Source organism: Neoarius graeffei, chromosome 10 (genome assembly GCF_027579695.1).
Source record: "Neoarius graeffei isolate fNeoGra1 chromosome 10, fNeoGra1.pri, whole genome shotgun sequence".
NCBI classification, from domain to species: domain Eukaryota; kingdom Metazoa; phylum Chordata; class Actinopteri; order Siluriformes; family Ariidae; genus Neoarius; species Neoarius graeffei.
The window spans coordinates 88,296,659-88,318,988 of NC_083578.1; the positions used below are offsets into that span (position 1 = coordinate 88,296,659).

General features: G+C 41.4%; 1 protein-coding gene across 2 annotated transcripts in view; it reads right to left on the bottom strand.

Moving 5' to 3' along the window:
- Positions 1 to 1,692: 1,692 nt before the first annotated feature.
- Positions 1,693 to 22,330, bottom strand: part of notch2 (notch receptor 2) — a 125,984-nt gene continuing 105,346 nt past the window's right edge. For both annotated transcript variants that reach the window (XM_060932550.1, XM_060932551.1), the window contains exons 24-34: positions 21,572 to 21,684; positions 18,738 to 19,270; positions 15,741 to 16,091; positions 15,516 to 15,658; positions 10,697 to 10,901; positions 9,355 to 9,433; positions 9,082 to 9,229; positions 7,496 to 7,818; positions 7,262 to 7,409; positions 7,046 to 7,143; positions 1,693 to 6,952 (exon numbers count right to left, since the gene is read on the bottom strand). In XM_060932550.1, coding sequence (XP_060788533.1) covers positions 5,504 to 6,952; positions 7,046 to 7,143; positions 7,262 to 7,409; positions 7,496 to 7,818; positions 9,082 to 9,229; positions 9,355 to 9,433; positions 10,697 to 10,901; positions 15,516 to 15,658; positions 15,741 to 16,091; positions 18,738 to 19,270; positions 21,572 to 21,684 — 3,590 coding nt within the window. In that variant the 3' untranslated portion in view covers positions 1,693 to 5,503. The remainder of the gene's footprint in view (positions 6,953 to 7,045; positions 7,144 to 7,261; positions 7,410 to 7,495; positions 7,819 to 9,081; positions 9,230 to 9,354; positions 9,434 to 10,696; positions 10,902 to 15,515; positions 15,659 to 15,740; positions 16,092 to 18,737; positions 19,271 to 21,571; positions 21,685 to 22,330) is intronic.

Below are 22,330 nucleotides of genomic sequence, written 5' to 3' on the forward strand. Positions count from 1 at the left end.
TCCGCCCTCCATTCACAGACCGACGCTTGGCCACGCCCCCGCTGCCACAAATACTATTAGTTTAACTGAAATAATATTCTGTGGAATAATATATAAAAACAGTTAATGCTTGTGTGGTATTAAACTCTACACTGACGGATTCAGGTGTAATCATGACATGAACCACTGAGGTTTTTCATGTAACTTGTTTATGAACACCTGAGGTAATTTCTAAACAAAAACCTGGCAAATTAAAACAAATTAAATAATCAAGGTGTTAAATCCACCTGTTTCATAAATCTGTTTTTGTTTCTTTTTCAGTGTCACATCTTGACACTCTACCAGTAACACGCTAAAAGAAGCATTAAAGATTTTGCTTTAGTGACTATTTCTTTTTTCAGACCTTACATAGTGCACTTAAAGAGGGATTAAGGAGCGATTTGGGACACAGCCAGGCTGCTGTGACACTGCCTCTTCAGCTGTGAAAGCAAAAGTCTTCAGTGTGTGTGTGTGTGTGGACTTTGCTTGTACAGCTGATAAAGACCTGATGTAAACAAACCCCCTCTGTGTGTGTGTGTGTGTGTGTGTGTGTGTGTATGCAGTATGTACATATGATGTAGACATAACCTTGCGACAAGGACACACAGTATTACAATCTAGATCAGTGCTTCCATGGTGAAAGAGGCGTGGCCTATGTCTATTCGTCCCAGTGAAGGAGGTGTGGTGTCTGTCTGCCTGTCATTCTTAATGAAGTGAAGAAGGCGGGGCCTGTGCCTGTTGGTGTCAGTGAATTGAAAGGACGCTTGACCTCCGTCAGTCTCAGTGAAGGAGGCGTGGTCTGTGCCTGTCAGACTCAGTCTCAGTGAAGGAGGTGTGGCCTCTGTGCCTGTCAGACTTGTCACATTGAAGGAGGCATGGTCTCTGTCAGTCACAGTTTAGGAGGCGTGGCCTCTATGCCCATCAGACTCAGTCTCAGTGAAGGAGGCGTGGCCTCTGTGCCCATCAGACTCAGTCTCAGTGAAGGAGGTGTCGACTGTATGCCTGTCAAACTCAGTTTTGGTAAAGGAGGTATGGCCTCTGTGCCTGTCAGACTCCACCTCAGTGAAGGAGGCGTGGCCTCTGTGCCTCTCAGACTCGTCACAGTGAAAGAGGCGTGGCTTCTGTGCCCATCAGACTCAGTCTCAGTGAAGGAGGCGTGGCATCTGTGCCTCTCAGACTCGTCACAGTGAAGAAGGCGTGGCTTCTGTGCCCATCAGACTCAGTCTCAGTGAAGGAGGCGTGGCATCTGTGCCTCTCAGGCTCGTTACAGTGAAGTAGGCATGGCCTTTGCCTGTCAGACTCAGTCTCAGTGAAGGAGGCGTGGCATCTGTGCCTCTCAGGCTCGTTACAGTGAAGTAGGTATGGCCTTTGTCTGTCAGACTCAGTCTCAGTGAAGGAGGGGTGGCATCTGTCATTCACAGTGAAGGAGGCATGGCCTGTGCCCATCAGACTCTGTCTCAGTGAAGGAGGTGTGACTTCTGTGCTTGTCAGACTCAGTCTCAATGAAGTAGGCGTGGCATCAGTGCCTGTCTCTCAATTATTGCCTATTTTCTTTTAATTATTACTGCATGACTTGGCTGGTTTTATAAACAGTTGTTTCATTACTGTACCTGTTTGATAACACGTCTGAAGAAGGTGAAACATCACAAGAACACACCAGCAGAGAAAAATCTGTAAAGTTTATGGTGTATTTCATCTTTATTGGCATCATCTGCATGTTTGCTTGGTTTGCGCTACACAAATTTTGTTCTGTAATCACAAAAAATGTCCTTCTACGAACAGGATGAAAGGCTGCAAACTTCATAGCACAAGAGCAGAATAGGTCTGTATTTGATGAACAGAGGAAAAGTACATTACGCATTAAAAATCTATGTACAGCACTTATTAAGAAAAAAGTGTTTACCCACAGGGACACATGCTGCTGTCTGAGTTCAGAGAGAGAGAGAGAGAGAGAGAGAGGGGAAAGAAAAAAGAAATCAAGCAATGGTTTAAGTGCCATAAATAGGATGAATGTGATATGACATTCTGCACCACTAACACCAGAACATGCAAGTGTTCAGAGTGTGTGAGTGTGTGTAACACCAGAACATGCAAGTGTTGAGTGTGTGCATGCGTGTATGCTACTGTAAGTGTGTAATACCATGATGATATAATAACCTGTTAAAAACTGGAGATAAAATGTAATGTAAATCACCAAGAAGAGAGATTTGGTTAAAAAAATACTTTTGGTTATTAAAAAAAAAATCAGTCATTTGGTGTTCAGGACACTAAATGGCGACGATGTGTAAAAACTATATACTTATGATTGCATCAATCAGGTTTATAAAGCTCTGCTTAAACAAGAAACATTAAGATTTTAAAAAATACTAAAAAATTTAACGCAGGGTTTTCATAATCGAGCAGGATAGATATATATATATAGATAGATAGATATAGATAGAAAGAAATTAAAAAACGCAACAATACATTATTTAAAACATGAAAAGTTACAACTTCAAAACTAAAAAAAAAACTATTAGTATAAAACAAACAAACTGATAGAATAAAAATATATATATATGAGAAATGGTTACAATATTCTGTACAATATCCTGGAGGAAAAAAGGCACATGGAAAAACTATGCCTAATTATTTTTTTTAACCAAATCAAAGATGGCCGTCAGAATTTGCTCCTTTACGAATGAAATACTGCACTGCATTAATGATCATCACTGATGGTTTAATTTGATGACTAATTTTAGATTTTAACTCTACCTATATTCAAGATTTGACTTGAGCATTGCAGACAAATAAAAATAATGACAGATGCTGATTTTAGAAAAAGTGCAACACTGATTTCACACTAAAACCGTCCTCTCGGTCAGATTTGCGAGAGGATCTTACGATGATTTAAACCTGGCACAAGACGATACCCAAGCAATACACAATACGATCATCACTAGCAAGAAACAAATCTCTGAAGTCACTCCAGGTTTGGCTTGTGAGTGTCACCTGTCTAGCTTAAAAAATATATTCAATAATCAATATAAAAGTTGATTAGTCTACTTGTACCACAGTGTTGCTGAATTCTGATTGGTCAGAAGAAGGCGTTGATTAATTTTCTTTAACAGACACAAATCACAGGTTTAAGATTAAGGTGCTTGTTATATTAATATGTAATATTGTTTCTATGGTAACAGCTCATTCCCAGGGACTTGTACGATGGATGATCCACATCTAGTTTTTTTTTTTAGTGTGTAATTTTCTATGTGGAGATGTTTTCTGTAAGGAGACGTTTATTTAACATTTACGGAAGGAGTCATCAGAGTTGGTGTGTTTTCACAGTTTTCCCCAAAAACAGGAAAGTTCTGAAGAACAGAACTTTTTGTGCTTTGCGGTTCCTCGGTACCATGAGAGCCAAGGAAAAAAAAAACCAGACAAACGAGGGGAAGACTGTTTATAGCTGCTATAACTTTTTTCAGGAGGTTCAGTAACATTAAATTGAACTACAAGTTGATAAAAAAATATTTTTAAAGGTATAAGAGGAATAAAACATTTCAGCACATGCTGTTACAGAAAAATAATCCTCTTTGGAATGGTAAGAGTGACTCTGGAGTGTTTAATTATTTTACTATTCAGAATTCCCGAGATTGGAAAATGTGTAACATGACTTCTCAAAAAAAAAAAAAAAATTCACTCTTTTCATTCATAAAAGGTCTTAGGAGGAGTCTAAGAGGACATTGCCATAGCAACCCCATGGTGTAAATCAAACCAAAAAACTTGGTGCATTTGGATATCTCATGGCATCTACAGCACTCACTGTGGTGCATTATGGGATTAAAATTAGTGCACTAGATAGCACTATGTCTTCTGAAAAAAAAATTAACTATGTATAACGAATAGCGTATGTTTCGTTTAGCCCTTTTGACACGTGTAAGTTTAGCAAAATAAAAAAAGAAAATCTGATCAATACCTGAAGAGTTTAAGGGGTTAAATGCATAATTCCTGAACTGTAGATAATTTTTTGTTCCACTTTTATGCAACAATTTCTGTTAAATGGGAACTGAATGCTGATCTGGGATTGGCCTGGAATTTTCTGGAGTTTACCATGTGGATTTGTCGCTTACTAGCGCAAAAGAAAGCAATCATGGGAGTTTGTTCTCTGAATACACATGCGCGTTTAAATTTGGTAATTTCTCCTGAACAATTAGTGATGAATTTTTGAAAATGTGTGTTGAAACTCATTATCATCGGACACTCATTTCAAACACAAGGCAGTCATGTTCATACAGTGAATCACATTCTCAAGGCAGTCAATGTCATGCAAAATATTGCAATAAAGCAACATCTCCATTCGGAACCACAGCGTGGTTAAATCAGAGCCCATGTGACATCAAGACGGCTAGAATCGAGCCAACAGGCTGCTGCAAAATCTACAAAATAAAACGAAGATGCTAGCAACAACAGAGGCGCTAAGAATTATTGCTGTCACTGAAACTAAGGTGTTTCATCACTGGTGGACAGACTGTCGATGTGCACAGTGGTGTAGAACAAAAAAAAAACAACACAATATAACAAGGCAGTATTAGCTCAAATGTAACCATGACCCATTACATTAAAAAAAAATTTACAATGGTTAGTAAGTCCATTCTTGGAGATACATAAGCTTTGGAAAGAGCAATATTTAAAAAGAAAAGAAAAAAACAGAGTGGTTGCACTTTATTATTTGAGATTTGATTTCCTTCAAGGTTTAAAAAAAAAAGCCGAAGCAAAACGGTCACCACCACATTGAAAACACTTAAGTCCAGCTCACTGTCTTTGCTTTTTACGATTGTCCAAGGACACCGATATACGTCCGAGTTGCTGATGTAATTCATCAATAGTCCTCCGTTTGCACCCTCATCTCATACGCGTCTAAAGGATTGGGATTTTTAGATATAAACGTATAGCCATGTATACGGATTGTCTATGTAGAAATGCATGTGAAATATTTCTATTTGAGCCCCGTGCAAAAGCTCAGACATGCACATGAAAATGATGATGTGTGGGTTTTTTTTCACTATAATAAGGCAGCCGGAAGTGAAGAAAACCACAGTGTTAGAATGGTGAACCCGGAAATGCATTTGACTACACGTGCTTATAATCTGTCCATAATCCAGTCCAGCTCCAAGACCCATGACGTGATGTAGTAAGTGTAAACAGGGTTTTTAAAGATTCTTTCAGTCCCGAGTCGGCTTGAGCATCACGAGAATGCTTCATTCTCCGGATCACTGAATAAAAGAAAGTTACTGATTGCATATAAACACCCACAGGCGATGATCTGCATAGTGTATAAAAAAAACAGAGCACTGCGTGTGTGTGTGTGTGAAAGGGACAGAGAGAGAGAGATTGTGTCTCTCAAAGATCCAGGCGGTAGATTTATGCTGCTCCATTTTAGGGAGTTAAAAATTGCATATAAACAAGACAATGAGGTTAAGACACAGCGACAAGCAGTTCCTCGGTGTTATTACGCATACACACTGCTGCAGGCTTGCTGCTGCGGCGGTGGCTGTGCTGGCTGTGAGGGCTGCGGCAGAGGAGCCTGCTCCGGAACACGAGTGTGCGCATGTGTGTGAGGGTGCGCGTGCGAGTGCAGCGCACCATGTGGGCTTGTGGTTACGTCAGACCAGTCTGAATGCGAGTGAGGTGAAGACGAAGAGGACCAGGGATCAGGTGACTCAGGTGATGGCGTCAGGTACGGGTGCTCGCTAGAAGGCGGAGCTCCATGACCTGGGGTCGTGACCTCAGAGCCCTGACCAGGAGTCGTCACCACCTCTGATCCAGCACCGCTGGCATAGCTGCGGTGTGAGGGAGGAGTTGGGTATTTATCCACAGGACTCTGCAGTTGCTGATGGTATGGCGTCACCTGCCTCACCTGAGGCTCTGCGATGTTATGGGCGTGGCCATGCAGGTGTGGGATGCCATGCTGTAGCCCTGCCTCCTGTATGGGGTACATCATCTCCTGACTGCAGTGCATGTGGTTAAGACCCTGGGTCTGGGTTTGACTCACCTGCATGGCCCCCTGCTGGTTGGGTTTGAGCAGCGCCTGGTTTCTGGGGGCCATCATCTGGAAGGTGACGATCGATGGAAGCTGCTCTCGGCTCACGGAGACATTCACGGGCCCAAGGATCCCCGAGCCATGATGGTGCTGTTGTAGGCCTGAGTGTGCCGGTGCCATCTGATGGGGAAGCATGTGGCCAAAAACGTGGGGGGCTGCATAGCCATGCTTAGTCACACCCACCCAGCCCTGCTGTTGCCCTAGCATGTGGCTGACGGGGGGCAGGAGAGCATGGGTTGAGGGGCTGGTCATCAGCGGAGGTGATTTGGCCATGTTGGCAGCTCCTGCAGCATCCGTCGTATACGAATGCGGCGATTCTAGCGAATCCACCGGCGACATTGTGACTGAGCTTTCTGAAAGAACGCCTGTGCTGGCTGTTGTTGCTGCCTTGGTGCCGTTAGTGTTAGCAGTCACGGTTGCTATGTTACCACTGGATGCAGCCAATCCTGTCGCTTCTCCTCCGGCTGGTTTCTTCCTCCGCTTTGCCTTCATCTCCTTCAGATCTTTAACTCCGCCCCCAGCGCCATTAGGGCCGCCAAGTTTGGTGGCACCGCCGCCGCGCCGGTTCTTCTTGTTTTGCTGTCCCGGACGCATGCCGATTACCCCGTTACTGGTGCAGACCATGGAGGGGTGTCCACCCCCACCATTTCCGACATGGTTTGATCCAGAATGTGGACTGTGTACCAGATTGTACTGGTCGAGCAGGCGAACGATGTCGTGATGCATGCGTTCCTGAGCCGTATCACGTGGCAACCTGTCCAGGTGATCGGTGATGTCACGGTTGGAGTAGTGATCCAACAGGACCTGAGCCGCCTCGAAGCTACCCTCACGCGCTGCCAGGAACAACGGCGTTTCCTCCTGAAAAAAAGCAAAAACAAACCATAAGAATTGCACAAAGACCTGGTTTTTGTATGATTAGTGTTTAAGGCTGAAGAGTACGCAGATCCTCACCTTGTTGTCCTGCATGTCTCGATTGGCGCCGTTCTTCAGCAGCACCAGCGTGGCCTCCACATTGTTCACGGCAGCAGCCCAGTGCAGAGCAGATTTACCTGCACAGAGAATTATATCACCTTCAGTTTACAGAAAATCAAATAAAATTATTCATTATTCAGAAAATAGATATAGAGAGTAGGAAAGTGAGTGCGTGTGTTTTTATGTGTCTCCTACCATGGTCATCCACAGCGTTTACATCAGCGTGGCAGTGCACCAGCTCCTCCACCATGCCCTCCACAGCCAATCTAGCTGCCAGGATTAAAGGAGTCGTTCCATCGTTCATTCTTGCATCCAGCTCTGTAGCACGATTCCGTATCAGGATCTAAAATAGAGCAGTGTGTAAAGTAAGTAAACAGATGAAAAAAGTGTTCTTCCTTGTGCTGTCTGTTCCTTGTGCCCTTCTCTAACCTGGAAGACTCCCTGTGCGTCGGCAGCGATGGCTGCATGCAGCGGCGTGCGGCCCATGTTGTCATGAGCATTGGGGTCGGCGCCGGCATCCAGCAGCCTCTTGGCGGCGTCGGCGCGGGCGTAACGGGCGGCCAGGTGAAGCGCCGTCTCGCCTGTGCGCTCCGTCTGTGCGTTGAGCGTCGCACCCTGAGAGATCAGGTCGCTGATGATGTTTGTGCCAGGCTCATCGACTCCGCTCTCCTCCTCTTCATCGGCTAGCACGCTAACACACTCAGGACTGCTGCCACCCCGCAGAGACGCCAGCATTAGAGGAGTGAAACCATCTGCCATCAAGAGAGAAAAAAAGTGATTTAAAAAACTATTATTAAGATATTATTAAGATCTGGTCTGTAACCTCATCAAGAAATCTATTTCCTATACATATGCAAATTGTAAACACCCACAATCCTATACACTACAGCCTTTTTTTCTTGTGAGGTGGTGTCACGTGACTCATATTTGCATATCACAGTGTAATTGGCTCCTATACTTTATGATGTAATAATACTGGCCAGTTATGTGTTTAATCCTGTGTCAGATTTTAAAATGTTGCGAGTCTTATTATTTTTTAAAAAAGTTGCTAGTCAGCCCTGTGATGACCTGGCGACTTGTAGTCAGTCGCCCGTAGTCAGCTGGGATAGGCTCCAGCTTGCCTGCGACCCTGTAGAACAGGATAAAGCAGCTACAGACAATGAGATGAGATGAGATTTATTCAAGCTTACAGCCACACAGGTAATCGATAGATGTGAAAAATTGTACTTTTAATTTAATATCCTTTGTTATCATACTAGCATGTTTTTCTGTTTATTATTCTCTCACTCTCGTGTCTCTCTCTATCGTGTCTCTCCGTCTCTCTCTCTCCCACTCCTCTCTCTCACTCGTGCATCTCTCTGTCTCTATCTCTCTCATGTGTCTCTGTCTCTCTCTCGTGTGTCTCTGTCTCTATCTCTCTCGTGTCTCTCTATCTCTCTTGTGTCTCTCTGTCTCTATCTCTCTCATGTGTCTCTCTGTCTCTCTCTCGTGTCTCTCTGTCTCTATCTCTCTCATGTCTCTCTATCTCTCTCGTGCGTCTCTCTGTCTCTATCTTTCTTGTGTGTCTCTCTGTAGTGTCTCTCCCTGTCTCTCTCTCTCTCCCACTCCTCTCTCTCACTCGTGTGTCTCTGTCTCTATCTCTCTCATGTGTCTCTCCGTCTCTCTCGTGTCTCTCTTGTGTGTCTCTCTGTCTCTAGTGTGTCTTGTCTCTCTCTCTCATCTCTTTGGATCACAATTTAGTCATTTTATTAGCAAATTTAGTCATGCTTTTGTATCTTTCTTACTATATCTATGTCCACACACACACACACACACACACACACACACACACACACACACACACACACTATATCACATGTTTGTATTAACTTTTATGTTTTACTGTTATATTAGGGTTTTTTAAAATACATTTTTTCCATCATAAGACTTTCCTGTTTTTATTTTGTTCTGTGGTATTTTCTTTGAAGGTAATAATTCCTCTCAACGTGGGTTTATTTTATTAAACGGGTAATTACCGGGTCCTTTCACGTTGACATCCAGACAGTCCATGTCGATATCGGCTTGAGGTGGGGTGAGGGTGATATCGGCAGCTTTATGGTGCTGTAAGGTCCACTCACGACGATCCACTCTTGTATCCACTCCCAACAACGGCTTATCTTCCAACTGAGAGAGAAACAGAAAACAAAGGTGAGAGAGAGAGAGAAATATTTTAAATCCTCTATATAGATGTCTTATCATCATCTGAGTGTGTGTGAATGCAGACATATGCGAGTCTGTGTGTCTCTCACTCTTTGCTTCTTGGACTGAAGCTCCTCCTCTGGCCAGTGATGACCAGCACTGCCGTCCATCTGCGACTTCTGCAGGTTCCTATAGAACAGCAGGAATAAAAGCATTGAAGGGAGAAACACTATATTTCAGATCACACATATGTTGGTTTATATTATTTTTTTGCTTTGTTGAAAAATAGGTGTTAAAGGGGAACTGAAGGCAAATTTTTTATGATCAAAATTCTATTTATCTCATTTTATTAAATATAGGAATGCATGTTTGATCGCTATTTTGTCGCTGCTATAGCAAGTTATGAGTGTTTGAAATATGCTCTGTAATATATCAGTCCATAAGTCAAAGCAATGGCCATAAACGAGATTCGTTGAGACCTGTGCGAGACATCGTAGGACGGAAGTAAAATGTACAGCGGAAATCAAAGTGACCGACATCTGCCAACGCTGTCAAAAGACGCGTGTGCCCTCTTTCGAATGCTGATGTAATCAAGCCGGAAGTTTTGTTTGTTCTGATAGCAATCAGGAAAGTTTGAAAAAATAGGCAGTAATCGTCATTTAAACTCGTTTTTGTGCAATATTTCATTTGGGAAACAGTTTCTGACACCTGGCTGACACTTCACGTTTCGAAGTCTCGCACAAGTCTCGTGAAGATCGCGCGGATAAGCGACGCCTGCCGTGGACCAAATGAACTAAATTTAACATGGCTAAAAACCGAACAGGCCGATAAGTATAATATTTAATTGCAATTAGTTGCCAATACGAGTCACGATATAAGGTTACTAAAACTGAAAACGTAACTGAATAACACGTTAAGAAATAAAGCAAGTTTAAAAATGACTTCAGTTCTCCTTTAACACGGCCGTCTACTGTAAACCAACCTTCATGTCAAATGTTTTCCACTTTATGTGACATAAGAGTAGAGGCAAGTCTTCTTGTGTCAACAAAATAAAAAGGTCACAGAAATATTATGCTTTTCTTGCCATGTTGTATTAACTCTGATTTAAAACTCCGGTGAAAAGAGTTGGTCAAATTGTGAAACTCACATTTGACCAATCTGAAAATACAGCACATCAGGCTCCTCCCAAATATTTCCTGATCAGCAGAAAAGTACTCATAATTACGAGGTTCCAAGAACTGTGGTTCAGGAACTAAAATTGGTAATGGTTCCTTCACTGGAAACACATCTAAATGTTCCAGAAAACGTTAATTGGTTCCTGAAACTATTAGTGGTGTTAGAATGATATCAAGGAGTTATCAGTTATTCCTGATGGTTTCCATAACCTATAAAAAATAAAATAAAATCTATAATGGTACAAAAACTCCCTGACTGTATCCGTCCCCAACTCACTTCATGCCGAAGTCGTCTTGGCCAACAGGCTCTCGCCGTTTGCTGTCCTTCTTGGCCAGGAAGCCATCCGGGAGCCAGAGGATGCCGTGCTTGCGTTTACGTTTGGCGACCAAAACGCCCAAAATCACAATAAGCAGGATGATGGCGGCTGCCACGGCGACGAGGTAGAGGAGAGGATGGACAGGCTCTTCGGGGGGTGGAATACCTGGAGTAGAGAGAGTATTATTGTAAGAACAATCATTTTTATTGATTTTAAGTACGTTATATCACACTGTAATACACAGTGTAATCATATTATTTAAATTGACACAGGTTGATCTATTAAAGGTGCTCTTCCACCAAAAACGTTTAATACTGGCTCTTTTTGAAATACCATAGTTCACTCCGAGTTGCATATGCATGCTGCATGTGAAAATGTAATTCTACTCCCATTCCCTGTATTAGCTTATGAAAGAAAATAGTCGGAAAAACGAGCGGATCAGAAAAAGCCATACGAAGTGACGTCACTTCGAAAATTAGTATTCATGGCCTCGCCCACCTTGGCTTGCGACCGCCCACGGGAAGAAAGCGCGAGGAGAGATAGCAGAGCCCATCTCGTCAGTAGCTCACGAAGAGGACCTAACAGCAAGCTGAAAGCATGTCTGAACATGGTTGGAATTTATCTTTGGGACACCACCAGCGAAGTATAATGCAACGTTAGTACTGTGTTCTGATCATTTCAACCACAGTGACTTTTCAAACTTCGGTGCCTTCAGTAATGGTTTTGCTTCGAGGTTGTTTTTAATACTTGGATCTGTAGTCAAGACGATCGACCACCAGCTCGCAAGCTGTAAGTAAAACATGAACTTTTTGTTCGAAGGTTTTTGTTACAAAATAGCATGTTCATATTCTCCACATTAGCATGCATGACATGGTCACAAGCTAGGCAGGGATGAGAGTTTTCCGCTTTTCGGCGGATTTCTGCTTTTTCTGAGTAAAAAACGACCTTTTTATATTATGCCAAATCCATTGAGAATTTTTTTTATGAATTTCAGGGGGTTGGGGTACGTTCCTTCATGCTGTTCAAACTTTATTAACTCCAACGATGTTTACACATTATTTGTAAGTTGCCATCTTTAGTCTCGTTTAAATCTCGTTGAATGTGATGTAAAATTCGTGTTATCTACGTTGTTATTGGTCAAAACATCAATGTCGAGACCATAATAGCCGATCAAAACAGTTTTTACAAAGACGCCCACATCCGCTTGTCCTGACCCACTGGAGGCAGCGTCACAGTGCTGTTAGCCAATCAGAGGTAACACATTTACATGTCATGAATATTAATGAGTAAGAGCTGAAATCCTGTCGTTCTCCCACCACCCGCTACTCCACCAAACTAGAACAGCCTGAAACAGGAGAACCACAGCATTTTTTTCACCAAAACCAGCTCACATACTAGAGACCACCACACAATTAATGAAAAAAAAACGATGCAAGGGGACCTTTAAAAAGACGAATAGTACCCTGTGGAGCTAGAATAACCGCGAGGTTCTTGAATCACACACTGTATTGCCTGCTGCCTCATGCCTGTCAAGGAGAATGAGCTGGAAAAACACCGTGTGCTAACGTTTACACTCGGGTACGAAAACTGCCGAAGTTTATCCTCATTATAATATTATAATGAGTGGCGTCACAACAAACATGGTGGAACCGGCAGCCTAACAGTGTTTAATACTTTATCTTTTAATAAAAAGTTCAAGTTTTCATGATGTTTCTCAAAGTGCAAACTCTGTTGTCACTCACCTGTCCAGCAGCATCTTGGCAAAGTTGGCATCAGATGCCGCATTTGTTTTTGCCTTTTTTTTCGACCCTCCATAAAGAAATCTGGCCAGAAATATTTATTCGGCTTGCCTGGCATGTTTTTTCCCTCTTTTATGGCCCGTTTTTGCCTCTCTCAAGATATTTCCTTAAAATTGTTGTTTTCTGTCTCGATTTAGGAGTCTTCATTTGATCTGGGCGATCCGCCATGTTTGCTGTGGCTCCGTAGTGATAACCTCTGACCCACACATGACCTCACATGACTTTTTTGAACTGGCTGCTGAGTGAGCGGTTTGTAAACAAACTAAACACGTGGTCAGGACGCCCCGCGTTAGGAAATAAAATGTATTGAAACAAGATGAAACATGCCAGCTATGGGGATGGGCATCAGCTCAAACAATTCAGAAAGCGGAGTGGATTAAATTATTCTTGAACCAGCACATCGACCCGTGTCACTTTAATGTTATATCTAAATACACAATATAATCATATTATTTAAAAAAGCATTTAAAAATGTATCATAATCTGGGAAAAATACACTTTGATAACAGACAAAAATGATGCAAATATTATAAAAATAAAAACATTACAACCCCTCTACATGTAAACGCTCTAAATTATTTTTTTATTTCTATGTTCTTTATATTGTACAATACTGCAAAATTAATGCTGCTGTTATACCACACAATACCTCATGATTAATATTCTGTATGACGCTGCATGATTAATGCTGCTGTTACACCACAGGACTGTGGTAGTGTTTGAAACAAAATGCTTGTGTTCTCATAACAGTGTTCTGTATTTTTTGAGATCATTAATCACAGTAAGACGAACATAATAAACATAAATGAACGTATGAGAGTAGTAGAGTAATAGCAGAGCGGCGCCCCATACTTAGAGAAACACATCGAGCTGATTTTTGATGGCTTTGACCATATGACATATGTACGATGAATATGTACCACTACAGCGAACCCAACTGGAACTGCAAGGCAATGTATCTCAAACACTCGACCACCAGACAAAGAAATTTGTATCTTTGTTTACATAAGATAGATGGGTTTTTATCCAGCGTTCATTTTTAATTTGCTTTTTAAAAAATAACGTGGGATTATTACATTTACTAACACATTTTACGGAAAATATTTACGACAGTTTCATATAAAACGGCGATAGATGGATGTGAGCGCAGGAAGAATTTTAGTGAAAGCACGCTAGCAAACATTCAAAACAGAGACAAAGGCACAGTCGAAAAACAGGCAGTGGTCGAGTGAGGCACAGAGAGGATATCAGAGGGAATACGATACTCACAGTTCAAAAACACAAACAGGGTGAAAACCAGAAAAGTGATACAAAACGCAAGGTTTTTGCAAAGTCTGTGTGTTACTCAGAGTCCCAGCGGTCTCAAAAGTAGCCGGTCACCGGCGGCAAATCGCCGGCTATGGCTTGTTATGCCGCCGGCTATTGTCAGTCGAGTCACAAAATTTATTATTAAATATTTCTGACAGCAAAAAAAGTTGTGAACATAAATTACATCCACTATGTCATGTATGTCCGTTGCCGCGTCAACTGTGTTTACATCCTCGACACGAGTGCAGCCATTACTGACGCCTGTGTTGCCAGATTGCGCGTTTTCCTGCCCAATTTGGGCGGTTTTAAGTGCATTTTGGTGGGTTTTGAACATATTTTGGGCTGTAAAACGTCAGCAGTATCTGGCAACATATTTTTTTACTTAATACAAGAAATTAATGGATGCCAACGTTTTTGCCAAAATGGTATTTTATTTTCCATTGTTTAGGCAGCTTCAGCATCATACTGTGAGATTCTGTTCAAATTGTTTTTTCTTCTATGAAGCCTGAGCCATTTATTTTATTAGTTTATAATTATTGTTTAATTTAGTCTTCAGGAGAGACTGCCTGCACATAGTACTAGTATTAATAGTTTTTTTTCTTACATGAAAGCTGAGGCATTTATATTATATTTTAAGGTAACTTCATGTTGTGCTGTGAGGTTCTATGCACTTTAACTTTTGAACCAACAGGAGCATTTGGATAAGTAAAGCCTATTTTTCTGCATTTTTGTAGTCCTGGTAATCTTTTATATTGGTAAAGTTGTTTATAGGACCATTTCTCAGTGTCTCTGTTTTTTTAATCAATAGTTTTTCAGTAATAACTTAATATTTAACATATCACTCAATTTTAAACAACCCCCGCACCTCCCCCATAGTCTCCAAAATTTCTGTGGGAAACACTGGCGTGCGTAACAACGCTAATCAAGCTTAAGCTAGACGACCCGCCTCAAATACCCGTCCCGGGTAAATGTTATCCCAATTTTAGATGGCCTGTTCCAAACCATCCCGCCCCATGAAAAATTCGTACTTGCATGCATATCTATCTATCTATCTATCTATCTATCTATCTATCTATCTATCTATCTATCTATCTATCTATCTATCTATATCCCTGCACGCTTTGTGTGCATTATGTCTGCCGCTGGCAGACATTTTACCATTTTGCACCCTGCTGTAAATTATTTGTACCCTGCTATTCTCCCAAACTTTGAAGCCCCTGGAGTCCTTATATGCATGTGCTGTGATTGCACTCTAATCAGGAACAGATGCATGGGAATGAGTCCTAATGGTGTGCATGCTTGAATGTGAAAGATGCAACCTTGATACATCAAGTGGATGGTAACTCTACAGTCATAATGTAAAGTGAAAGCGGTAGTTCACTGCTGTCCACCAGGCACCCAGCAGTCACACCATAATAAATGTTGCGGTGTTGTTTCTGGTGCATGTTAAAGAAAGGAATAAATGTGTATTTTTAACAGCAATGCGTACATCATTACTGGTCTCACTGTCACAAGACAATGCAGCGATATACTGAGGTGAAAAACACAACACGACACAATTCGATGGTTCATTCATAGTGCTATAAAATTATTATTCTATTCAGGTTGATTTTGTGCCCTTGTAAATATTTTGCTCATATCTACGGTATTTTAGAACCAAAAGCTAACATACTGTCCACAGAGAAGACAGGATAATGCAGCTCGGTTTTGAGGGACTCGGCTGCGATGTACGAAGCGGCCAGGTCGGTGTTGGAGAAACATTCGTTGGAACTCTCAGCGCACTGACGGTTATCAATCTCCAGATACACCTTTGACCTGGAAGGAACAGACAAAACATCCCATTAGATTCATACAGAAACAATTTTTGGCTAGACTGTTAAAGTTTCAGCAAACGTACCCAATAACCTCCTTCCCCAGCTCCCTCTTGCGGAGTCGTTTCGTGGCAGAGGCGCTGGCCTGCATGTCGTCTTGCTCGTTGCCGTAATATGGATAGACCATGGGCTCCTGCTGATCATTGAGCTTGAGGCGCAGGTTGGTGTGAAGTAGCATGCCGAGCGAGCGCAGGAAGCTCTTCATATCTCCGAGCAGCTCTGTGGGCTGCAGCAGCACCACGATGACCAGCGTACCTTCCGCCAGCTGAGGCGGCTTGTTGGTGGAGCAGTCCAAACCGTCCCAGCCACACGCCTCGGTGTTACAGCCCTCATTACAGTGGCCGTTCTGGTAGTGGTCGTGGCAGTACCGGTCATACCTGCAGAAGATGGAGGAGGCAAGAATGACAAGCAAATAACTCGATATCATCAGTACCATGTTTTGTTTGTGGCTGAAGGGCAATTTTAAGAAGATTAAGCCAATAAGAGTGCGATTAGGTAAACTAAAATGGTTACAGGAATACTCCAATTACATTCCTAGCATTAGATTTTGTGTGATTAATACGAACACGAACCTTAACACATATTCCTGTAAATCCTGAAAGAAAGCAAAACCTGATTAATCAAAACTCAAGTCCAAAGGCAGAACTTCTTGAAATCCATAAATAAAAAGTTTACGCAAACGCTGTCGAATGCTTTTATGAACACGTCAGTCCAAATTATTAACGACTTATTAAAGGTGGGGTACGAGATTTTGGAATAACGGTTCCAGCAAGCCATATTTTGAAAAGAAACAAGCCCGCCCTCGCCATACTCCCACCCCCCGCGTCTCGTTAAGTTAGAGTGTAGAGAGCTTGGAAAAATAGCTCAAACTTTCTCATTTAAACTGTGTTTTCAGCCCCAATTTTCACTCCACACACATAATTTTCTCAAAAGTAGTAGCCACACTTGTCCTGATTCACACAATATGTCTACCTACACAATAGGATTTACAGTTTTTGAATGAGAAGCCTGAAAGTGAGGAGAGGACAGCCGCGCAGCCCCATAGACTGCCATTATAAACATGGCAGAAAAGTCACTCGTTTTTAACTCGCTCTAGTGACCTCATTTTTTACACTACAGACAAAAAAATTACATCAGTGTGTTCAGGAGAGCCTTGTGGCACTCACTGTGAAAGAATTTTGTGAATATCTCCTTCTGTTTTCGTGTAAATCCCCGTTGTTTGGAGGGACCTTTTTCTGTGCATTTCTGTCTCTCCCTGCTGAGCGTGGGTTGGGGGAGGGGCTGCTCACTCTCTCTCACACACACACACACACACACACACACACACACACACACACAGAAGGGCCGGGCTGCTCGCGGGCTTCAGTCTGATTGACGTGTCAGTATCCAATCATTTTGAGGTGGTACCTCGATATGATTGGATGGCGTTTTTCCTTTATTTTACACTGTAGACTGGATTAAAATATTTCGTTTTTGGGTCAAACCTTCTATTGTACTGCTTGCAACATGGGTGTGAGGAGCTTTTCAAGCAATATGGTAAAAAATACTCCTGAAAAAAATCTCATACCCCACCTTTAACCGAGTGTGAGGTCTTTACAGGAAACTGTCAGACTGTGGTCTTTTAGTACGGATCTCACCTATGGCTCGGTCCGTACTGTCAAGACCTCGGTCTGATATTTTCCCGTAAAGACAGGAGCAAAGAGTTTAATAAGGAGTTTATTAAATGGCTTTTTTATTTCTAAGATTAAAACAGACAGTCATTATAATTAGACGTGACACTGCTTTCAGTTACGTCAATTTTGTAACGTAGTTGAGTCACGCATTCAGAATAAACGGCTATCAGTTTCAAAACTGAATTTCTGTTAGCGGTTTCTGAATGCTCTTCATTGTTCATTTCCTGAACGACTCGGTGACTCTTGTTTGTCTTTTGGCCGTTTTTGATTTGGTTTTGATTTCTAATTCATCTTTTTTGGTGTTGTTCATCTCATCTCATTATTGTTGTTTTGTTTTTTGCAACATTGAAAGCAAGTCCATAATCGCTTACGGGCATTACGGGAAAATACTGATTGATTTCTTGCCCACCAAAGAATTAATAAGAAGGCACGATTTTACCAGAAGTAGCTCGTGCCATATACACTACCGTTCAAAAGTTTGGGGTCACCCAGACAATTTTGTGTTTTCCATGAAAAGTCACACTTTTATTTACCACCATAAGTTGTAAAATGAATAGAAAATATAGTCAAGACGTTTTTCTGGCCATTTTGAGCATTTAATCGACCCCACAAATGTGATGCTCCAGAAACTCAATCTGCTCAAAGGAAGGTCAGTTTTATAGCTTCTCTAAAGAGCTCAACTGTTTTCAGCTGTGCTAACATGATTGTACAAGGGTTTTCTAATCATCCATTAGCCTTCTGAGGCAATGAGCAAACACATTGTACCATTAGAACACTGGAGTGAGAGTTGCTGGAAATGGGCCTCTATACACCTATGGAGATATTGCACCAAAAACCAGACATTTGCAGCTAGAATAGTCATTTAGCACATTAGCAATGTATAGAGTGGATTTCTGATTAGTTTAAAGTGATCTTCATTGAAAAGAACAGTGCTTTTCTTTCAAAAATAAGGACATTTCAAAGTGACCCCAAACTTTTGAACGGTAGTGTAATAATTCTCAATAAAGTTCTAAAACTGATTTCTGAGACAGGACTACAAAGGGAAGAATTCAGTGGTTGTGTTTTAATCGTGTAGTTGTGCAGGTTTGATGACATGTAAATACCACAAAAACTTCAGTAAAGTAATCAAAATTAATTTGAACTACATTGCTCCAGTGTTGGGGCAATAAAAATGCAGTACAAAATAACAGATTTTTAAATATAATCGCTTGTCTGTCTTCATTTGCTGAAACTGTAAAACATTTACATATTTGTCACGATTGATCTGCTGCTCAAACTGTTTGAACGCATTTATGGCTCAACATTTACGCATATTAAATCAACACATCTGGGTGGCACTGTGGTACGTACTTGCATACGCTGGGCGTGGACGGCGAGCTGTTCTGGCACTCGAAGCTGTCGAACAGGCAGCCAGCATTGTCACACTCGGAGTCACAGTGGCCGTTATGAAAGTACTCCCAGCATGGCACAGAGGCCGTACAGTTTTCCCACGGGTTGAGCCGGTGTAGCGTGCAGTCTCCTCCGTCCCAGTCGCACTCTATGTTCTTACACTGTGGGTCACACACCCTGTCACCACGGCGCTCCTGACACTCCACATAAGGGCAGGATGTGGACCCGACTCTGTTCTGGCAGTGCTCTCCGCTGTACCCGACCATGCACTGGCAAGAGAACGAGTGAGGTTTGTGCAGATCTTTCAAGCACACGCCTCCATTTTGGCACAGGCACAACGCGTTTTCGTATTCACACCGCGGGCCCGAGAAACCCGACGGACAGACGCACAGAGGACGGCTGGAGGGGGACATCTGGCAATGTCCACCGTTTTGACAGCGCAGGTTGGCGCAGGTTTTGCCCTCGATCTCACCGCAGTTGGAGCCTGTGTAGCCCTGTGACATAGAAACACAATTTTTTTTGTGGGGGGGATAAAATATTAAAAATTTACTTGTGCAAAAGGAAACATTTCATCTCAAGAACGTATGTCTATTTTCATATAGTTATAAGCAAACAGAAATTTCACCAAGTCAAGACCGTCACTAAGGGTAGGTAAGATCATCATCATCATCATTATGCAGTATCAGTACCGTGATAAATATTATCAGATCACACAATATTACAAGTGGGGCGATGTGACTTCAATATCATACCACGATACTAGGAGACATTTCTACGCATCACATCAGTTTGTTAATAAACTGTTAGTCAAAAAAACAAAACAGTGCTGCATTTTACTTTAATATACTTTAATAATATCTACAGAAATAAATCAACACTAAAAAGGAGGAAATGATTTTAAAATCTATAAAATGTTAACATTTTACAATTTTAAAGAAGTACAAAACTTATTTAAAAATATCACATCAGCTGCTTCCAATCAGTCTGTAATTGTTAGTTTAAAAAAATCAATAAAAATGTTCAAAAAAGAGATCACGATAAACATTTTAAGATATCGTGTGCATCATTATATCAGTATCATATCATAATTGCTCAGCCCTTTCTTTTTCTAACATTCACATTTTTTTTCCAACAATTACAGACTGAAAGTGGACTTTATTTTTGTAGATATTATCGTAAATAAAACCCACAATCTCTCAGTTTTTCATAGTTTTTTTTTTCTGGCAGCTTTTTACAAAACCTATATACTGTATTTGATAGAAATGTCTTCAAGTATTGTGATATGATATTTTTACCATATCGCCCTACCCCTAGCCATCACACATATACTGTACTACAGTGTATACTGTACACTGACTCCTCATCGAAGAAGACAGTATTTACTCTTAAAGTGCATATTCTGGACCAATTTCGGGTTTTTACCTCCGCCAAGGAGGTTATGTTTTCGGTAGTGTTGGTTTGTTTGTTTGTCTGTTAGCAACATTACGGAAAAAGTAATGAACAGATTGCTCTGAAATTTTTTCAAGAGGTGTGACTGGGCACAAGTAACAATCCATTAAATTTTGGCGGTGATCTGGATCACCTTCTGGATCCCGGATTTTTTTAAAGGATTCTTGGCGGAGGTCTGCGCTCTCCGAGTGCTTTTTCTAGTTTTATATGAAAGTATGTTCCTTTACACACTCATCCAGAAGGGTAATTTTGTACAAGGCCATCTGTCTACAGCAGAAAAAAATAAAATAACAAAACACATCTGTTAAAATCCCAAGGGAGTCTGGAACCAGAATCGTGACGTTATCTGCGGAAGCGCCAGCAGGCTGCGAGAGCTTTGCACGGTTTCAGTGCACAGCCTGTGTAGACCAAGCGCTCCCATTTCTCTCTCATTGTCCGGTCTTTTGGGAAACGATGAGTACTAATCCCATCAAGATCGGTGTTGCTACACCCTCCTACGATACATCTGTTAACCTTTTTAATAATTACGTGATCACGTTGAAGAAATTTGCAGAAAACCACCAGGTTGTTTTCTCATAAACAAACCAGCGCTGACGTAGGATTCAGAGAGAGGCGTCCCGCAGATGACATCACGAAAATCAATGTTTGCCGGGAAATCCAAATGCCAAGTTTTCTCAGAGGCGGACCAATTTGCCTCAAATGGCTTGATTTCAACTGAATTTTTCTGGTATTGCGCAAGGTAAAAAAATTGCAGAGAATGCAGAATGTTACAGATATTTGACCAAAGTTTAATATAAAATAGGAGAATTACATTGATCTTGCTCCTGAATCTACCCGTGATATGCACTTTAATATGCCAAGCTTCCTTCACAGACATCACCTTTCCAAGACACGAAGAAAAATCATAACTAAAATTCAAGCGATCTGATACAAATACAGTTTCCAAAAATCACACACAGGCAAAGCAAACCATCCCGACATTCAGGTAACAAAGAGCAGCTGGAGAAGAGCGTATAAAGTGTTTTAGATTCAGAGAGAAAGCTCTAATTTTTTTTTTTTTTTACCTGATCTATGTTGGCCCTCTCCCTTTTAGTGCAGGCGTGAGGAAAGGGAGAGAATAAGCAGTGGTTAGTGAAGAAGCCATTTTATACCATGCAGAAAAAAATAACATAAGCATGCGTTATTACAGAGGACAAAGAAAAGCAGAGCAAGAATCTGAGCAAGACAGAAAAAAACATTAAATTCTCAGAGACCCTAAAATCACGATGGCTTACTAATGAGCTTTTATTAAAACTGTCTTGTTATTGGGTGTAAACATGAACACACACACACACACACAGACTTACAGGTAGACAGGAGCAGCTGTATCCATGAACTGAGCTCACGTTCATGAAGCACTTGCCCCTGTTGTGGCAGGGTTTCGATTGGCAAAGATCTACCATCGACTCACAAAGACGACCTAAAGGGGACACACACACACACACACACACAGAGACAATTAGGTTACATTAGATGAACTGTTGCCACTGATGTTTTTGCTGCTGTACTTTCGCACTGTTGCACTGAACACCTTTAAGCTGTTGCCACTGAAGTACAATGTGCAATACTTTACTGTCCTTTGAATTTTAATGTTATCCTAGATAGCTTTATTTTAGTTTATTCTATTTTTAAATCCAACCTTAGTTTATTCTATTTTATTTTATTTGTTATTTAACTATTTTTACTTATTTAGTTACTTTAAAAAAAAAAAAATTTAGTTACTTATTCAAGCTGCGCACACCGAGACCTGCGTTTCGTTCTTATCATGTCACATGGTTTGAATGACAATAAATCTGAGTCTGAGATCGTTGTGCATTTCAGAGTCACACTAAATAATTAAACAGATAAATGAAGACGGATGAAATCGTTCAGTAAGGACCTAAAACAAACCACTAGACACTAAACTGAAGACACAGTAAGCCCCGCCCCTGCTCTATTCTCATTGGCAGCTGCTAAACTCCGTATTCATTTCTGCCTCGAAATGCCCATGACACAAGGTGTCAAATGTAACTTTCCTAGAAACAACCAACAGAATATCAGTAAAACCTTTCAGATTTTTCCATTTT